Genomic DNA, 16,977 nt, shown 5'->3' with positions numbered 1-16,977 from the left:
TCTTTTGGAGTAATGCGTGATACCACTGGGCTTAGATCGAATAAATTCTAATGGCGTTTGTGTGTTGTCCATTTAAACTTGAGCTAAGTGTTTGAACTCCTCGGCAACTGGCTTTAAAGTCTGCGGAGACTGGGACCAGTCGTGGTGTTTGAGACCCTCGTTGGCAGTGATGATGAAAAGCGTTTCTGCCGCACTCACGCGAATCTGCAAACTATTAGTGAAAAGAAAACGGCTATTTTTGGGAATTACCTTTGGGAACGGATGGAGCAGCATGCTTAACAGCTTTTTCATGACTTCTGGGCGAATGGCCGGCACACTCACAAGTCCACGGTAAGCATCCAGGGCCAGGTGTAGCTTGGGAATGTTGTTTGATTTGAAGTGCGATTTCTGCACGAGCGAGAGGAGGTTCCGCCATCTTGAGGATTTAGTCAGTACACGTCATTATGGACATTTACGGAACTCACTTGAAACTGCTGCCATCAAGGCGCTGCAGGACCTGCACGTCAAAAAGGAATGCCACTACGTCGAGCAAGGGCATGATGATTCGATCGTTCGAGAGGTTGGCTTTGAAGACACCAAGGACTACGTTTGCGATGTGAATTAGGGAGAATTGCTCGCTCTTAATAGGTAGCGATTCCATTTTCTCAACCAATGCAAGTCGAGAGGCTTGGACAACCGATTCAGATCCCATGCCGGCAGAGCTTATGAAGCCTTCGACAAAGGCCAGCCTCATTGGCTCCTCCAGTTCCGAATCAAGCTGCTTCAATGCCGTTGCAAAGTACTCGATAGACGAGACTCCAAAAGCTTCCAGCTCAGATTCACTGCAACAGTCAGTCGACGCCATCCTCACATCTTGGCTATGCTTACCTCTCGAAAACTCCGTGGCCATTTCGATGCAAGCATGCGGCTGCCCTTGATCGAACTTTGTCGAGTTTCTCGAGGGAAAGTCGCAGCACTGCAGCATGCAGTTGAAGCCGTACCTCGAGGCCTTCCGTCAACCCCCTTTTCCAGGCGCTCTCCATGGCGTTGAGCGCCTCGAGGCGCACAAGAGATCCAACATCTCCGCGCTCATTGATAGTGTAGTCGTTCAGGGCAGTCAACAAAGAACCCGCAATCTTATCTCTCAGTCTCTCAGAACTTGGATCGACGACATTGCCAAAGAGAAGCTGAAGGCTGCGCAGGGCAACCACGCGTGTCTCTATTTCAAACGGCGCTGTACATCGAGTTGCAAGAGCTTCGACAAGTCGCGTGCGTTCCCGATTAGATGAAATCGTGGGATACATGGCGCCGAGTGCCATCATGTAGCCAGACGCCCGGACATTCATGCGAGCCGTTGCTTGGTCGAGGTGCGATAGCCAGCGATCGAGAAGTTTCTTTCGCTCCTCCTCTGGAAGAAGGTCTGAAATTTCCTGGATAGCCGATGGTAGATTGCGAAGGACGGAATCTTCTGTTCTCCCAAGGCAAAAGGTGAGTGGCATGAGAGCGGCATTCACCACATGTCTCGAGTTTTCGGGTTGAGTATTGGCTATACGGGCCAAGACCGCAATCAGAGCGCAAACAGCACCAGCTGTGAACTCGGGGCGGAGAGCTGGTGATGTGAATGATCTTTCAGGAAGTTCAAGCTGGCCATCGAGAAGTTTCCAACAGTCGATCAATTCATCCAGACCTTCATTCGAATCGGAATCTTTTAGCCGACCAAGAGATTCGTGAAGAAGAGAGGACAGGCAGAAAATTAGGCCATGTCTTTCTTCCACGTCTCGAACCTGAAGCCGAAGCAATTGCGCCTTGACCTGTGTGATCATGCTCCTGATGATAGTATGCGGCTGGAGCGATCCAAGTCGACCAACAGCTTTGGCTGTCGCTAATCTTGATGCCGCATCCAAAGATCCCACTCCTCGCCATCCAAGCAAACCATCTAAAAGGGCTTGCCAGTAGATTTGCTGAGATTTTGCCGCCTTGAAGCTGACTTGTCTCAGTGCGCGTTCACGCAGACCTACAGCATGAAAGTCGACCGTCTGTACGAGGGAGATGCCGTCCTTTACCATGTCCGGATGTCTACCGATGAGCTCTTGAAGTGCCGCTGAAGATCCGCGCCGAATGTTTCCAGCCGGATCCAAACAAGCCGTCGTGAGAAGCTCTATCCCCAAGACCTGGATGACGGAAAGACTTTGGTCGTGAATCTTGGCCGCTCGGATTGAGGTGGTCGGGACGTGTTCTAATTCTTTGGTGGTGTAACGTCGGGAGAGTGCCCAAATCCCAAAGCAGGCAGCATCCCGCACATTCGTACCAATCGATCCACCAGTCGCGGAACGTTGCTCAAAATTCAGAGCCAGTACAAGGGCGTTGAGGATCTCAGGTAATTGGTCAACGGCAGGGGCTCTTCGGTACAAAAGATGCGACAGGGTAAGGGTGAGGCCGTGCCAGCGAAGAGCATTCACCATGGTTAGATTGGGAACTGGTCCTTCCCAAAGCACGTCTTCATCAAGACAGCCAAGAAGGGCCTCGATGACTTCAGCACCCATCTCGGGTGGTAACTTCATTGCAATGATGCTGAGAGCCTTGCTTGCAGCATAACGAACGGGACTGTCGCCGTCCCCGACCGATTGAAGAAGAAAATCAATCACATCCTCAAGCAAGGCCGATGTATCTTCCAAGCCATCTGATTGGAGAGAATGGACAACAATGTTGCGAAAAGTCTTGATGATCAGCTTTCTCGACACAGCTGAAGACTTGAAAAAGGCAAGATTTCCTTGGTTGATGATGCTGTCACAGGCGCGATAGATTTTTGAAATGTGACTTCCCAGTTCGTCTTTGTTCGCCGAGGCAACAAGACCGTTGAGAAATGTCAATACCCCAATACAACGGTGGATGCCGGCGAGCTCTTCCGAGGTATTTTCGAAGAAAGACAAGGCCCAGTTGACCAGAGCATTGAGGACTCCGAGCCGGCGCATGTCCGGCCTGAGGGAGAGTCTTACTAACGCTCTACTGGCAGCGGTCCTCTCTTTCGTGGCACATTCCAGATGATTAATGCAGATTGGAATGACTCGGTTCACGATACCGGGCAAGTCGTCTGGCAAATAAATGCCTGTCCGGGATTGGGCAGTTTCGGCCGGCTGGTACGATGATATCGATGCGAGGTCAAAAGGTGCCAACATCAAGTGGGAAATCCACAACAAGCCGACATACTTTTCCTCCCACGCAAAAGATGGGTCCGTCAGGCCTTGCTCGATGTGATCGAGCATCGGCTCCAAGTAACGAGGTTCATTGTTGAGGAATCCCACGATAATCTTTTCTCCGCGAACTTTGCATAGTGTGTAGAGGATTCGTGATATGGCAAAAGAGATGGAGACGAGTTTTGGCCTTGCGACAGAGGCTGGCGGCAGCTGCAAACGCTCCAAGTAGGCAGACACCAAGAGAGGGACGACATGCTTCAATTGGGTATCTAGAAGCTGTGGATCCTCTTGAAATGGCTCAATCTGTACGGAATTAGACCAGGAAATGAATACTCGAGGGGCGTCTTACCAAAGATGCAATGCGATGGAGCTCGAGCTGCCTGACAACACGATGGACACGTCGATTGCCCGCGCGGTCAGTTTTCCAAAGAAGGGTCGTCAGCGACGTCTGCAAGTCTGAAAGCAGCCCAGGCGCCGCTCGCTGCAGTTTGATGTCTTCATCATCGATGGGATCCATTGTGCATTGTTGATGCAGGGGTCGAGAGCGAAAGTGGTCTTCCCTGAACGACATGTGACGTGACGCGCTACGCGGTCTGCGCACAGACGACCGACGCGCTCCACATCTCCATCCACTCTTTCCTCTGCACCTCTCCCACCTTGTTCACTACCCTCGCCATGGACCAGTACAAGGAATATCTGGCCACCAATGTCCTCAATGAAGGCCGACCTGTACTGTGACCCCTCTCGAATTGCGTAGGGTACTGAGCTCATTTTGTCCCACCGCAGATTAACTACCGCCTTCTCAGCAGAGCGTTGGACGTGCATGTCAATTTAGCCAAGCAGTGAGTCTTTGAGAGGATTGGTATTCAAAGCTGACTAGTGCTAGGATGCTGTACGACTTTCACAAGACGCAAAACGCGAAAAAGTTTGGCTCCGTCCACGCGACCTACCTTGTCTCCGGCAGCAAGCGATCCCCCGCGATACAAGCAAATGGCACCAATGGAGTAGGTCAGGATGGCGAAATCCCAAGCAGCTCTCCATACCAAAGCTCCTTGCCCGATGCAGACGACGAACCGGCTCGAACAACCATAAAAGAGACGTTGATAATGCTTGCAAGGGAGGAGGATTTTGAAGGTCTGCTCCCAGAGCTTAGATACCGCAGCTATGGCGGACAAGAAGATTTCGAATCGAGGATACCCCACTTTGTCGTCGCATGGTGGTAGCGCTTGAACGGGGCTGACGAGAGCAGATGCAAAGTCGAGATATGAGGAAATCACCGCACTACACATCTACAGCCTCGAGCCTGGTCCGTTGAAATCACTCAACCTGCTTTCGGATTGCAACAGAGAGGTTTACGAAAAGCTGGCTTCGGTTGACGACCCTGTCGAGGCCTTGAGATCGTACGGCGTCATTTACAACCCTCATGTCAAGAGACGGACTGGCCGGCAAAAACAAACAACTCGTCCCACGCCGGCCGCCAACAAGACTGCGCCTCGCCCAAGCATCGCAACAAAGGCCAAAGCAGAGCCAGAGAAGGAGTCCAAAGCCACACAACCCAAGCAAAAGGAAAGCAATTCGCAAGCGGATGCACCTGCAGGACCGGGCAAGAAGGAGTCCAAATTACCTTCGACGAAGCGCGAGACATCGAACCTCTTTTCCTCCTTTTCCAAAGCAAAGCCCAAGAAGACACCTACAGCAGAGGCCGCGCCAACACCCCCGGCCGATGAACCCATGCTCAGCGAATCTGAGGGAGAAGAAGCCGAAGACGTTGTTTCAACCAAAAAATCTGTGCCAAAGGACTCTGGCGAGATTCAAAAGGCCAAAGCGGAGGCAGACCTGGAAAAGGAACAGCGCGACAAGGCCTTGCGCGACATGATGGATGAACCTGATGGTATTTTTTCCTGCCACTTTTGGCTTCAGTACCTGACAATTCGCAGACGAAGAAATGGAAGATGCGCCTGCATCAGCCGAAGAAGAACCAGAAGACGTTCCAATCGACAAACCCAAGCTCGAAGAGAAGCAAGAAGACACAGTCACCGTCACTGGAGGAAGAAGGCGTGGAAAGCGTCGCGTTATGAAAAAGAAGACTGTCAAAGACGAAGAGGGATTCTTGGGTAGGTGGCTCGTTTGGAGCGAGAGTCGCAAGCTGACCATTGGCAGTCACGAAAGAAGAAGCCGTCTGGGAATCATTCTCAGAGGACGAGCCAGCGCCAAAGAAGCCGAGGTTGCCCAGTGCGACGTCCAAGGGCAAAAAGGGTGGCGCGAAACAAGGCCAGGGCAGCATAATGTCATTTTTCTCGAAAAAATGATTCAACGACCCTAGACCCTTCTCACTTCCCCCGGCTTGATACAACGAGACAGAGTTAGCTTTCGATATCGAGAGATGTCTGGAATAAAAGCAATAGGAGGTCGCGCGTGTAGGTTTGCACGCGCAAAACGAGACACCCACCGGAAAGGTCGCGATGTACCTTGATGCTTCTCGACCTTGATGAATAGACTTTGTGCGGAATGTGCATGCTCAGCATGTAAATCTAGAATTTTACCACGAATGGAATGCCAACAGCATGGACCTTCTCAATTGCTATATACTATTGTCGAGAAGGACGGAAATCCAACAGTCACAATGAAGGCCCTGAAGTACCTCTTCATCATGTAAGTTGCAGTAAATTTTTTGAATCCTGACTAACGAGCTTCGCAGAGGGGACTCGTTTTCATGGACGTACTTCAACCTTGATGGACCAAAACCTTCGCTGGAAAACCCTCTCGGAAACCCAAATTGGCCTGGTGTCACCACGGCCGGCGGGGCAAATTGGGTCGGCCATTTGATCAGCAAGTACAATGCTACCGACATCTTGACCTACAACTTTGCGGACGGAGGTGCGACGGTCAATTGTAGTCTAGTAGAGCCACGAATGCCTTATCCTGACCGGGTGAGGTGCGCCAACGATCAAGTAAGTCTTGTTCGCTTCCAGCAGTCCGTTTCTTACCATCTGCACAGGTAAAGCAATTTCGCGATGAATTAGCAACCACCCCTCGTCCGCCGCACGCCAACTGGACGTCAGAAAACGCCCTCGTCGCCATTTGGATCGGCCTCAACGACCTCGGAAACGACTGGCACCGCTTCCCAAAGCGCCTGGACGAACACGGATGGATGGACCAGCTACTACACCAATACCACTACCGGCGAGACCTGATGCACGAAGTCCTCAAGCAGACTTTTGAGCAAGTGGATCTGCTGTACAAGGAGGGCGTGAGAAATTTTGCTTTCTTCACTCTACCACGTAGGTCCTCCCTGTCATCCACGCGTCAACTTCTCACAATCAGCAGCACTACAATACACTCCCGCCATGCGCGCGCAGTCTGACGACCTGCTCGGCCGCGGACTCATGCATGCCATTCTCAGCGAATACAACAAGCTACTCGCGCGGCGCGTCGCGCGCTACCACGCGGAGACGCACAAGCTGGGCGTCAAGTCTGTGCTGGTCGACGTGCGGCCGGCCTTTCGCATCCCACTGCAAAACCCGGCGGGTTTCGGCGCCGTGGACGACTCGTGTTTCAATTGGGACGGCTGGTCTTGTCTTTGGGCAAATGATTACCATCCCGGGCAGGCCATCAACGACTTGATGGCGCGCAGCTTCGCGCTAAGTTGGGGTCAGGAGGATGGCTTCTTTACGAATCCTGTGTAGCGTCACCTAGGCACAGGGAGTGCTATCATTCCCTCGTTTCATTTCCTTTGCTTGCTTCCTTTTCAGTCTCAATATTGATACCTGGCTCGCAACAGAAAAGAGAAATTTTGGTTGTACATTTGGCATGACTACCGGGCAACCATATATATACAGAGAGCGCATTCCCGATCTCTGGAGCACACCCACCACCTGCCACGCTGCCGTGGAAGCAGAACCCCAGAACTTCAGATCTTTTAGCATTCCTTTTGTGGATCAAACGCACATTCTTCCCATGCAACTGGCGTGCCTGGCGTGGTCAGCATTTCCTTGCAGCAACAGGTCGTCCACGATCCAGGACTTCCTGTGCATCCCTCCACACCCCGCATAGAAAGCTATGCTTGCTCACTTGAATGCTCCTTGTGCGCGGACGTTCCGCTTGTCTGAATGCCTCCTGGGGTCTACCAACAAGATTATCCTCGTCTTACAATCAGACCGTCCAGATGCTTCTTATGGTCCATAGTCAGAAGCGCCTCGATAATTTTCCCGCGGATACAGAGCCCACCTTTCCCTTTTGACTACATAAGAAAGAGAGATGGGGCCGGTAGATCAAAATTGGTTTCCGGACCCACGCATTTGACAAGGCCGAAAAGGGTAATTCTGGCTTACCCTCCAACTTCAAACGTCTGCCATTTCATAACGCCAACAACGCCCATAACGCTCATAATGCGAATAACGCCGATACGAGTAACGCCCGCAACGCCAATGTGTGGAACGCAAATAACGCCGATAACGCCCATAGACGTACGATGTTGCCCGAAGCCCCGGAGTTACCCCTTCCAGCTGAACCAGCCGCAGAGGGAACCTAAAACCACCCCTATGAAGCCTTTGATTCTTTTGATTCAACATCGAAGTTCTGGTTGTTTCGGCCCAGTCCAAAAGCTGGCACTGATCCTCTGGTATGATCTAAGGTGAGGGCCAAGTCCTCATCACGGCGGTCTGCCCCCGCGTACATGCAGACCCAAAACGGTAATGGGCTAGAGCCTCTTGGCTCAAAACGGCAATCCTCTTTTCTCGCCCGACAACGTCAAACGTCTTGCTGAAATGAAATGAAATGAGAATTCACAAGCCTGCGCACGCGTCTCTTCAGCTCAGTCCTTTTGCCCAAAGCGGTTATCCTCCACTCACCCAACATCGAACGTCTTAAGGAAAATCAGAATCTGTCGACTGACTGCAGTCGATAGACAGACAGACGTTTGATGGTGCGTTGACTATCCAGATTACCTCTTTCGGCCACCCCTTGAGCAACACAGGCTGCGTCGCCGGACCGTTCGTCCTGAAGGACGAATTCCAAGAAGTTCGACGCTTGACTCCGTGGCCGAAGTTGCCCCTTTGGTACGGAGCTGTCTCTCGGATTTTGGTTCCATGGTCTCTCCGCCCGGGCCTGAGAGGGACCTTTGGACGGACGGCAACGTTCTGGCACGCGTTAGTTGAAGCATAAGCGGACAGCCTGACAGTTGGAAAATGGGTTATTAATTCATTGGCTTTGTTTTACTTGGCGAGGATTTGATGTCTAATCAAATCACCACAGCCGCTCCTGAGACAGCGACGACGGCCACCTCGTGCTCATCCACTTCCTTGCATCCACTCAAACAACGTGCATCCGGCAAATCAAGCCCCTATCCAACCATCTCATTCCCAGCCTGTCATGCAAGCGTTGCCCTGTCATTCCGTCAAAGACAATTCCATTTCAGCGTAAAAGAGGGAAAGAAAAACACCATCAAATGCGCAACAAAATCCACACCTCTGCGTTGCCAAAGCCACCAAGTCATCAAAAGAGGTGGAGAGGAAGATGATACGGAACAAATGGGTTTTTTGTCTAGCAAAGGGGAAACGAAAAAGAAAACTTTTGCTTCGATTCGCTCGCTCAACGAGCAACGATTCTGTTATCAGTGTGATAAGATGTGGTCGTGTAAGGGCAAGGAGATTCGTTCAACTCGTAAAGATCTTTTTTGTGCCACCGCTGGACCGCAAAATCAAAGCCCAGGCATGGATGACGGCGGCGCAAACAGCGCGTTGCTCTCCTCAATCATGCTCTCTATTTGAACGGTCCCGTGAGTTTCCAGGCTCTGCAGGAGCTCAAACTGCTGCTCTTGATTGAGTCCAGCGCTTGGTCGCTCTTGGCTCCAGGATGGCATGCTTGGATCGAGGTAGTCACCGTAAAGGGCGCCAATGGCTGTCGTAAGGGGTGTGGCCAAGGGCGTTGAACCAGAATAGTCCGACATTGTTGTGGGTTGTGATTGCTGCGGGTATGCGGGTGAGCTGGAAAATGTAAAGACGTCCTGTTGAGGAGGTTGACAAGTGGTCGGTGGGTACGTCGGACTCCACTGTGGAAGCTCGGGAAAAGAGACTTGAGCGTTGTTGTAGGGAATTTGATCGTATCCTGGGCTCTTTCGAGCCGGCAGAGAGCCAGTGTTCATAGACGTAGAAGCGTTGTAGTGTTGTTGTGGTTGCGTCCCAAGAGAAGAAGACTGCTGGTCGTTGGCGTGGTAGTTTAGTTTCGGTTGTGGAGAGAGGTATCCACCCGAATGATCGGATACTTCGGGTGGCGTCGAGAGCGAGATGCTAGATGCCGTGGCGGGACTCATGGTGCGTGATCGAGTGCTAGCGTCGTCCCTCATGCTTGGAGATGCAGCAGACGCACTCTCTGTCGGCGAACTTGCAGATATTGGAACGTCGCCCTTTTTCTCGTAGACTTTGAGACATGCCTCGATCAAGTTTTGGTACAGCGCACGCGCCGACGCAACGCCTGGCCATCTGACTGAAGCAAGTTCAATTGCATCTAGGGCCACCTTCAAATGCCTTTCGACATCTTCGCGAGAGTGCATTCGCCGTACTTCGGCGTACGACAGTGACCACAGGATCGTATTGATGGCCATGAAAATTGACTGCGTAAAGACCCATGTCAATTCGACGCTGCGAGTCTCGATTTGTTTGCGTTGCATATAGATGTTATACTCGCAAGCGTCGTAACACTGAATCGCGGCTCGGACTGACGGTCGAGGAACTTGAGGCGAGGGGCGGAACAAAAAGACAATCATGGTGTTGTATCGTCCGGTGAACCTGGACCGTTAGTTGATTTCAAGACAGGAATTTGGTGACGTACCAAACTTTGTTCAGCCCGGACCCTCCATCCACCTCCGGACTCGTGTCTCTCCAAGCGACCAATTTGGCTTCCATATTCTTGAACCAGGGGTCCTGGTCATCTTTCGGCTCGAGCCTTTTCCTTTGATAGAGTTTCCGGCGGATTTCCAATTGTAATAGTCGCATTCGGAAAAAGTGAATGGCTATCCACTTTTTCAAACACGGTTGGGTTGTGATGGGTCCTTCGGGTGTAATGAACTGATCGTCGACCATGGAAAAGAATTGCACGTCAAAATGCTCTTGCTTTGTGGCCAAGATGGCCGGCCTTCCAAGGCTGTGAGCCAGTCCAAGATCCATGGTCAAAGTACACCACCACGCTCTTCTACGCATGTCAACCTCGAGAGGGATTGCCGGTTTGCCGCCTTTGCCCAAAACTATCGTCTTTTCTTCATTCAGTCCCAATGCTTCGCCAAGCCGCACGGCAAGGCCGACAATATAGTAAACGGCGGTTCGAGTCGGCGTCGTGAGGGAGTATCCTGCAATCAAGCAGAAGCACTGCATGGTTCCAAGGTCCATTGGTTTGACGGCCGCTTCGAGATATCGGAGAGCAGCTAAATAATAAGAATCGGCCAAGCCAGCGTACTGGGTATCCATTTTTTGCAGACTAATGGCAATGACCATTCTGACGACGAAATTTTGGTAGGCGTTGGTCGAGCCATTGTAGACGGCGTCGACATCGCGAAGAAATGAGGGTTCGTGGAAAATGGGGTACATGGGCTGGACTGCAAGTCTTGGCATTAGCAGGGATCGGGGATCAGGTCGAATGACCGACTCACCCTTGAAGTAGAAGAGCTGGACGAGCAGGTTGGTAAGGTCACGGTTTGGCAGCTCCTCGGCGGCGACATCGCTGATAAGCGGGTAGACTTTGGAGGTGGGCTTCTTGTCCTCTTGCGCAAAGTGTTCTTTCACTTGGCGTGCGCGCGAGTCGGGGACAATCTCGGATATGCTCTTTGAGTCGGTGAACTGCTTAGCCAACTGCATGACGAGCTTGGTGATGGCGATGCCGCTCGAGGGCCCGAGGAATTTGGTCTCGTCACTCTCGTGGATGCGCACGGCGGCGGCATCGCGGACGACTTGCTCGGGGTCGGTGTCATAGTCGTCCTTTTCGAGCTCCTCGAGCTGTCTCTCGAGATCGCGCACCTTGTGCTGGAGGTGGACGACGTAATTTCGCGGAATCTTTGCATTCTTTGTCGGGTCAAAGTACTCGCAGTGGGCGTTGTTGCGCTCGCAGGGGCCGCATCGCGGGAGGCCTGGATCGCATCTCGTCTTTCTCTGGCAAAAAAAAAAAAGTTCAGCTGGCGGCGGAACGAGGCGAGCGGGTACGAGGTACCGTTCTGCAGCGCACGCATGCAGTCAATGTATGAGCAATGCGGGGCGGGTTGGGTTGGTGGAGCCGGGTAGAGGATTGCGAGGGAGATGCGACGGCTGCCATGGCGTGCAGAAGTGGGTGGGAGGGGAGGGTCAAAACGGGAGGATTGGAGGTGACGTGAGGGTAACGCGAGGAACAGAGGTGGTAGAAAAGACGACGACGACTTCTTTGTAGAGCCCACCTTTAGGGCGGAGGTCGGGAGAGCCACATGTGAATGAGTAAGGTCCAGTGGTAAGGCTGGTGATGTGGAGCAGCAGCCAGCGGTAGAAAAAGGCCGTAGGACCCGTATGACCCGTAGGACGGCGCGAGCGACGGGAGAGGAAGGGAACCAAGAGAGAGGGCAGCGGGCGGCGCAGCCTGTTGGCGGCTATGCGCAAGGAAGCAGGCCTACAGTGAGTAAGTAGTACCTACATGTCCTGGAGCAACTGGACATCTGCACCCTCCGGCCGAGTCGTCCAGAATGCCATCCCAACGTCACATTGCACTTCTTCCATTTCTCCTCGGTCGGTCCCTCGGCTTCCTTCCTTGGCCTTGTTCCCTACGTTCCTTTTGACGGTGCTATTTTCGCTGCATGTACGTATGTGTGCAGGTATGTACGGTGACGCCCGCCCGCGTGCACCGCCCCCGACTGTGCCACTGCGTCTGAGGCTCATGCCCGGCCACACGCGGTCTCTCCGATCCGGGATCCCCGTCTACCCACCACACCGCCCGCCCGTCTGTTATCATGAGGTCGTCGCCGGCCTCTGCTTCGTCCTGCAATCGACTCCGACTCGCCGTCTTCTGCCATGGTCCTCGAAACTCCCCTGCTGCGCGTGAGTCGTCCCGTCGCTGCGTGCTCGCGATGTCGCAGCGCCAAGGTCAAATGCGATGGCAAACTACCTGCCTGTACCGCCTGCGAGAAGTCTGGTCGCGCAAACGAATGCTCCAGCACCAATGACCAGTTTGCTCGTGGCAAAGAGCGTAGTTACGTTGCGACTCTCGAGGCCCGCGTCGAGCGACTCGAAAAGAAGCTGGCCGAGGTCAAGACAAGGCGCCAGTCCTCCATCACAATGTCCGATTCGGACGCCCAGGCAACTCCGCGTCCGCTTGGTACCCCAGATATCCCAGATCGCAAGCCCGTTGTGTCCGAAGTCAAGGCGGCGCGTCGAAAAGAAGAGGCAGACATTAATGACTTGGTATCAGACTTTGGCTTGCTGTTGGTCTCGTCCCGACTCTTGCGCGTCCCTGTCTAACCGCTCCAGATCCGTCAACGCGACGGCTCGCGACTTTTATGGCTTCACCTCCGCCATGTCGTATGCGCGTCTCATTCTCTCTGCTTCTTCAAAGGAAGAGTTGCCCGCCGGCATGACCAAACCCCTCCCACCGAGATACGCCGTTTCTCCCCTCATTCAACACTACCTCGATACCATTCACGTCACATTGCCATTTTTCGAAGAAACCACCTTTTATCGCTCCGTCGATGCCGTCTTTAACGTCGACCAAAGAAAAGCAACCGCGTGGGACCACTGGACTCTGCGGATGGTCCTTGCCATATCCTCCATTTCCTTTTCGGAGCAAAGGGGAGACGTTCACTACACGGATGCCCTTGGCCACGTAAATGCGGCTCTGGAGCATTCCGAACACGTCCTTCGTCCTGGTTCAGTCGCCAGCATTCAGGCATTACTACTCCTCACCCAGTATGCCATGCTGGACCCTCACCACTTTGACAGCTGGACCCTGATTGGCGCCGCTTCCCGGACCATGGTTGACCTTGGCATGCACCAAGACCCTTCAAAGAGTGCCGCGGTGCCCAAGGCAAAATTGGAGTTGCGCAGGCGCGTCTTCCATTGCCTCTACGCCATGGATAGGTACGTTCGTCCTTCACGTCAATTTCATATCTCACGACATGCAGAGAGACTTCGCTCGTTCAAACACGAGCCTTTTCCTTTTCCGACGACTCGGCCAATGTCGCCTTTCCGTTCCAAAATGGGTCACCAAAGCATTCTGAAGAAAATCAGTGGATACCGTCCTTCGACTCTGCCCTCGATCTTTTCCGCCTTCGCCAGCTACAATCCGACTGGTACACGACACTTTTTCAATCCGGTCGAGAGGCATGGCAAGATCCTAATCCCGAAATATGGCGAATATACAATTCCATGTCGTCATGGTTTAGCAAAGCTTCCTGCAACGCCTCGCCAGCAGTACGAGATTCGTTCGAGCTAGAGCTGCTGTACAGTTACGTATACATTTTGTCACAGAGCCCGAAATGTCCGCGCGTAAGCGAGTACGCACAGCACCTGATATTCGAGCACTGCGTATCTTACGCTTCAAAGTTGCTCGCCATCCTATCGGAAGAATCTTCCAAGGATAGGTCCCCCATTACCTTTTATGACGCAGTGAGGGTGTACATAACTGGACGACATTTTGTGGATGTCCTCTCGAACAATCAGGATGCCATCCTTTCCGGGCATCCTCAGTCACAAGCGGCTTACTCTTCCAGGTCAGAAGAATCGATAGATCCACACTCTCAGGGGTCTGATGTGTTACCGCCAGCCTTTCCAGGCGTCCCAGGCTCCCAAAACCAAGCGGCTCGTGCGGTTGCCGCGATTAACAACTTCACCGCCATATTGTCGCAATTTGGTCTGCGATTCGGCTACGCCAATTGGCGAGATCGATTTCAACAAGACTCTTCTGCCTTGCTTAATCACCTCTACATGGTCAATCATCAACAACAAGAAAGGGGGTATTCGGGTTGGGTGGACGGCACCGAGACGGCGAGCACATCTCCGTACAGCTACTTTGACGTTGGATCTTCGCCCCCACCGGCTACGCAGCCCTATGGGTATACCGAGGCGCGGCCGTTTCCACAGACCACAGAATGGCCTAGCTCACGGCCTGGCTCCAAGCGGCGGATTTACACCATTGGGCAACCCCCGGTCCCCCTGCCAGTCACGACAGCATTACCAGTGACCGGAGACATGGGCCAAGGCACAGCATGGGAGACTTTGCCGGGCGGTAGCTTGAATGCGCGATTCTCATGAGGTGACGACTAATGATACGTATGCCATGTAGAAATGAGCAAAATAACATGCCAATGGTTTCCCATGGCTTCACTGCGGGGACAAGTCAAACTGGGTTGAGTTTAGGTCAAGGGCGTCAGTCTGTGGCTTTGTGGCTCGTGCATAGGGCGACAGGTGGGCGGTGCAGATCGCGGGACCCTCGGTATGTTCCCGTCCTTGCTGGCCGCGGCCTCGGTCGCAGCACCACCGTCATGGCCTCCTCCTCTTCCGTCACTACCGGTGCCTGAGCTGTCTAGTGTCAACATCTTGCCTGTCCACCACCCACTGCGCCTCCTCGCACACTCGGTCATGCCCACTTAAATCGAATCGAATCGCGAGTCTACAATCTGACGGCACTCTCGCCCTGCTGCAAACATGCTCAGGACCCGCCAGTTGCAACATAGCCTTTTCAAGTCGACACATTCTGCGTTGCTATTGCTGCTAGCTGCGCTCGTTCTGTTCGGTCATGGAGCTGTCGCGGCTACAAACAATCGCCAAATCACACCTAAGAAGATACCTCAGCAACCAATGAAGGGAACGGAGCACTCTCGGGCCAAGGACGCATGTCCAGACTACGTCAAGTACTCTGCACATCCTCAGTATGTGCCACCTGTGCTCAATCCATTTCATGCTAACACAACCAAGTGGCCCGTACAGCGATGGTCCAATGGAACTGCCCTTCCAACGACCCGCCCCGGCTTGTCGCACTTTCAAATCACCGCTCGTCGAGGAGGTGATTGAGGAGATTAAGAAGAGAATGGTGGATAAAGACTTGGCCCGCATTTTCGAAAACGCCTTTCCAAATACACTCGATACAACTGTGAAGTGGCACGTCGATGGATCGGAAAAAATAAAGGAGAAACCAGGAAAGGGCAAGGGATTGTGGATTGGACCTCAGAGCTTCATCGTCACTGGGGACATCAACGCCGAATGGCTGCGCGATTCCACAAATCAGCTCGCGCAATATCAAAAATTGGCCAAAAAAGACAGTGCCATACGGACTCTGATCCTCGGCGCAATCAATACCCAAGCCGAATTTGTCATTGGATCACCATATTGCAATGCTTTCCAACCTCCACCTCCGTCAAAACTCTCCAAATCGAACAATGGTATGGATGACGAGGTACACCCAGCTTACGAGCCATCCTTCGTTTTCGAATGCAAGTACGAGCTAGACTCTTTGGCGCATTTCCTCTCCCTCACGAATCAATTCTACGAGCACACTGGCAACTCGGAATTCCTCACTCCGCGATGGTACACAGCGATAGAGACAGTGCTCGATGTCATCAAGGAGCAATCCAGGCCGACGTTTGACAGCAAGGGCGATTACAAGCGCAACATGTACACCTTTCAACGCGATACCCGGGCCGGTACCGAGACCCTGAGCCTGTCAGGTGTTGGTAACCCCTTGGCCGGCGGCACAGGCCTTGTCCGCAGCGCATTCCGACCCAGCGACGACGCAACAATCCTCGGCTATCTCACCCCAGCCAACGCCATGATGGCCGTCGAGCTGCGGCGCTCGGCAGCCATGTTGCGCAAAGTGGGGGGCAGCAAAGCGACCGAACTCGCCAAAAAGCTGCAAGTCCACAGCGAGACGATCGAGGGCGGCGTATGGGAGCACGGCGTGGTACCACACAAAAAATACGGCAACGTCTTCGCATACGAAGTCGACGGCTACGGTTCCTCCATCATGATGGACGACGCAAACCTGCCATCGCTCCTGGCGCTGCCCTTGCTCGGCTTCGTCGACGCGTCGGACGAGACGTACCAAAACACGCGACGAATGATTCTCGAGAAGACGGGCAACCCGTACTTTTTGAAAGGCAAGAGCTTCCAGGGCATCGGCGGCCCGCACATTGGGCTGCAGAACGCGTGGCCTATGAGCTTGCTGGTCCAAGCCATGACGAGCTCGGACGACGATGAAATCATGAATGCCATTTCCTACGTCCGCAACGGCAGTCGGTTGGGCCTGGTGCATGAGAGTGTCGATGTCAATTTCATCAAGTCGTATACTCGTGAGTTGTCCCTCTTTTGTCCTTGAAATGTGTGCTGAATTGTTGATCAGGTTCCTGGTTCGCGTGGGCCAATTCCGTTTTCGCCCAGACTATTCTCGATCTCGCGGAGCGCAAGCCGCATCTCTTGTTTGGAGAGGGCGCCAAGCCGTACACCATCAATTGAGAGTGTAGCATCTTTCCCTTTTAGAACAGAACAGTTGATGGAATGAGTGTCTTTAGATGGCGTTGGTGGCTTTGTGACTGGTTGGAAGGCTTTGTATGGGTTACTTCTTTGCCTACATGTCTATTTGTCTGTCTGTCGGCATTCGTGCTTGATTCACTTATGCTCTGCGGTGGCCTGCACCTGGAATAGGGACCAGGTAAGTTGTGAAAGATATATCGCGACACATATCTCCAATTACAGTTCATGAATTTAGATACGCGCATTCGACGAGGCGTCGGATGCTCCTCCGCTGTCCTCACGTGGGTGCATATCTTTCTATTCTCCTCTTTTCCTCTCTTTTCCTTTCTTTTCTT

At 52.9% G+C, this 16,977-nt stretch overlaps 6 protein-coding genes across 6 annotated transcripts; 4 read left to right on the top strand and 2 right to left on the bottom strand.

Moving 5' to 3' along the window:
• Nucleotides 1-33: 33 nt before the first annotated feature.
• IWZ02DRAFT_191621 (tubulin folding cofactor D C terminal-domain-containing protein) lies at nt 34-3,704 on the bottom strand. Its single transcript, XM_066762442.1, has 5 exons — nt 3,523-3,704; nt 868-3,476; nt 465-821; nt 250-415; nt 34-204 (listed from the first exon to the last, which is right to left on the bottom strand). Exons 1-5 carry the CDS (start codon nt 3,688-3,690, stop codon nt 73-75), a joined length of 3,432 nt encoding a protein of 1,143 aa, XP_066625578.1. The 5' UTR covers nt 3,691-3,704; the 3' UTR covers nt 34-72.
• Nucleotides 3,705-3,795: 91 nt separating this feature from the next.
• On the top strand, nt 3,796-5,572 carry IWZ02DRAFT_191580 (DNA polymerase subunit Cdc27). The gene is made up of 6 exons (XM_066762441.1): nt 3,796-3,902; nt 3,960-4,015; nt 4,060-4,307; nt 4,423-5,064; nt 5,111-5,287; nt 5,334-5,572. Exons 1-6 carry the CDS (start codon nt 3,849-3,851, stop codon nt 5,480-5,482), a joined length of 1,326 nt encoding a protein of 441 aa, XP_066625577.1. The 5' UTR covers nt 3,796-3,848; the 3' UTR covers nt 5,483-5,572.
• Nucleotides 5,573-5,796: 224 nt separating this feature from the next.
• On the top strand, nt 5,797-6,859 carry IWZ02DRAFT_488508 (uncharacterized protein; the record flags this gene model as incomplete). The annotated part of the gene is made up of 4 exons (XM_066769470.1): nt 5,797-5,825; nt 5,872-6,124; nt 6,172-6,454; nt 6,501-6,859. 4 exons carry the CDS (start codon nt 5,797-5,799, stop codon nt 6,857-6,859), a joined length of 924 nt encoding a protein of 307 aa, XP_066625576.1.
• Nucleotides 6,860-8,871: 2,012 nt separating this feature from the next.
• Nucleotides 8,872-11,471, bottom strand: IWZ02DRAFT_373335 (fungal-specific transcription factor domain-containing protein; the record flags this gene model as incomplete). Its single annotated transcript, XM_066764696.1, has 4 exons — nt 8,872-9,958; nt 10,002-10,761; nt 10,816-11,311; nt 11,370-11,471. 4 exons carry the CDS (start codon nt 11,469-11,471, stop codon nt 8,872-8,874), a joined length of 2,445 nt encoding a protein of 814 aa, XP_066625575.1.
• A 722-nt stretch (nt 11,472-12,193) lies between these two features.
• Nucleotides 12,194-14,428, top strand: IWZ02DRAFT_372288 (fungal-specific transcription factor domain-containing protein; the record flags this gene model as incomplete). Its single annotated transcript, XM_066764619.1, has 3 exons — nt 12,194-12,603; nt 12,650-13,259; nt 13,304-14,428. The coding sequence occupies 3 exons, from the start codon at nt 12,194-12,196 to the stop codon at nt 14,426-14,428; spliced, it is 2,145 nt and encodes a 714-aa protein (XP_066625574.1).
• A 393-nt stretch (nt 14,429-14,821) lies between these two features.
• On the top strand, nt 14,822-16,624 carry IWZ02DRAFT_372496 (uncharacterized protein; the record flags this gene model as incomplete). The annotated part of the gene is made up of 3 exons (XM_066764636.1): nt 14,822-15,045; nt 15,092-16,461; nt 16,512-16,624. The coding sequence occupies 3 exons, from the start codon at nt 14,822-14,824 to the stop codon at nt 16,622-16,624; spliced, it is 1,707 nt and encodes a 568-aa protein (XP_066625573.1).
• Nucleotides 16,625-16,977: the final 353 nt, after the last annotated feature.

Source organism: Phyllosticta citriasiana, assembly GCF_038021145.1.
Source record: "Phyllosticta citriasiana strain CBS 120426 chromosome Unknown IWZ02scaffold_3, whole genome shotgun sequence".
NCBI lineage: Eukaryota > Fungi > Ascomycota > Dothideomycetes > Botryosphaeriales > Phyllostictaceae > Phyllosticta > Phyllosticta citriasiana.
Note: the sequence above shows the minus strand (reverse complement) of the source record. Positions and strands in the feature narration are given on the sequence as shown.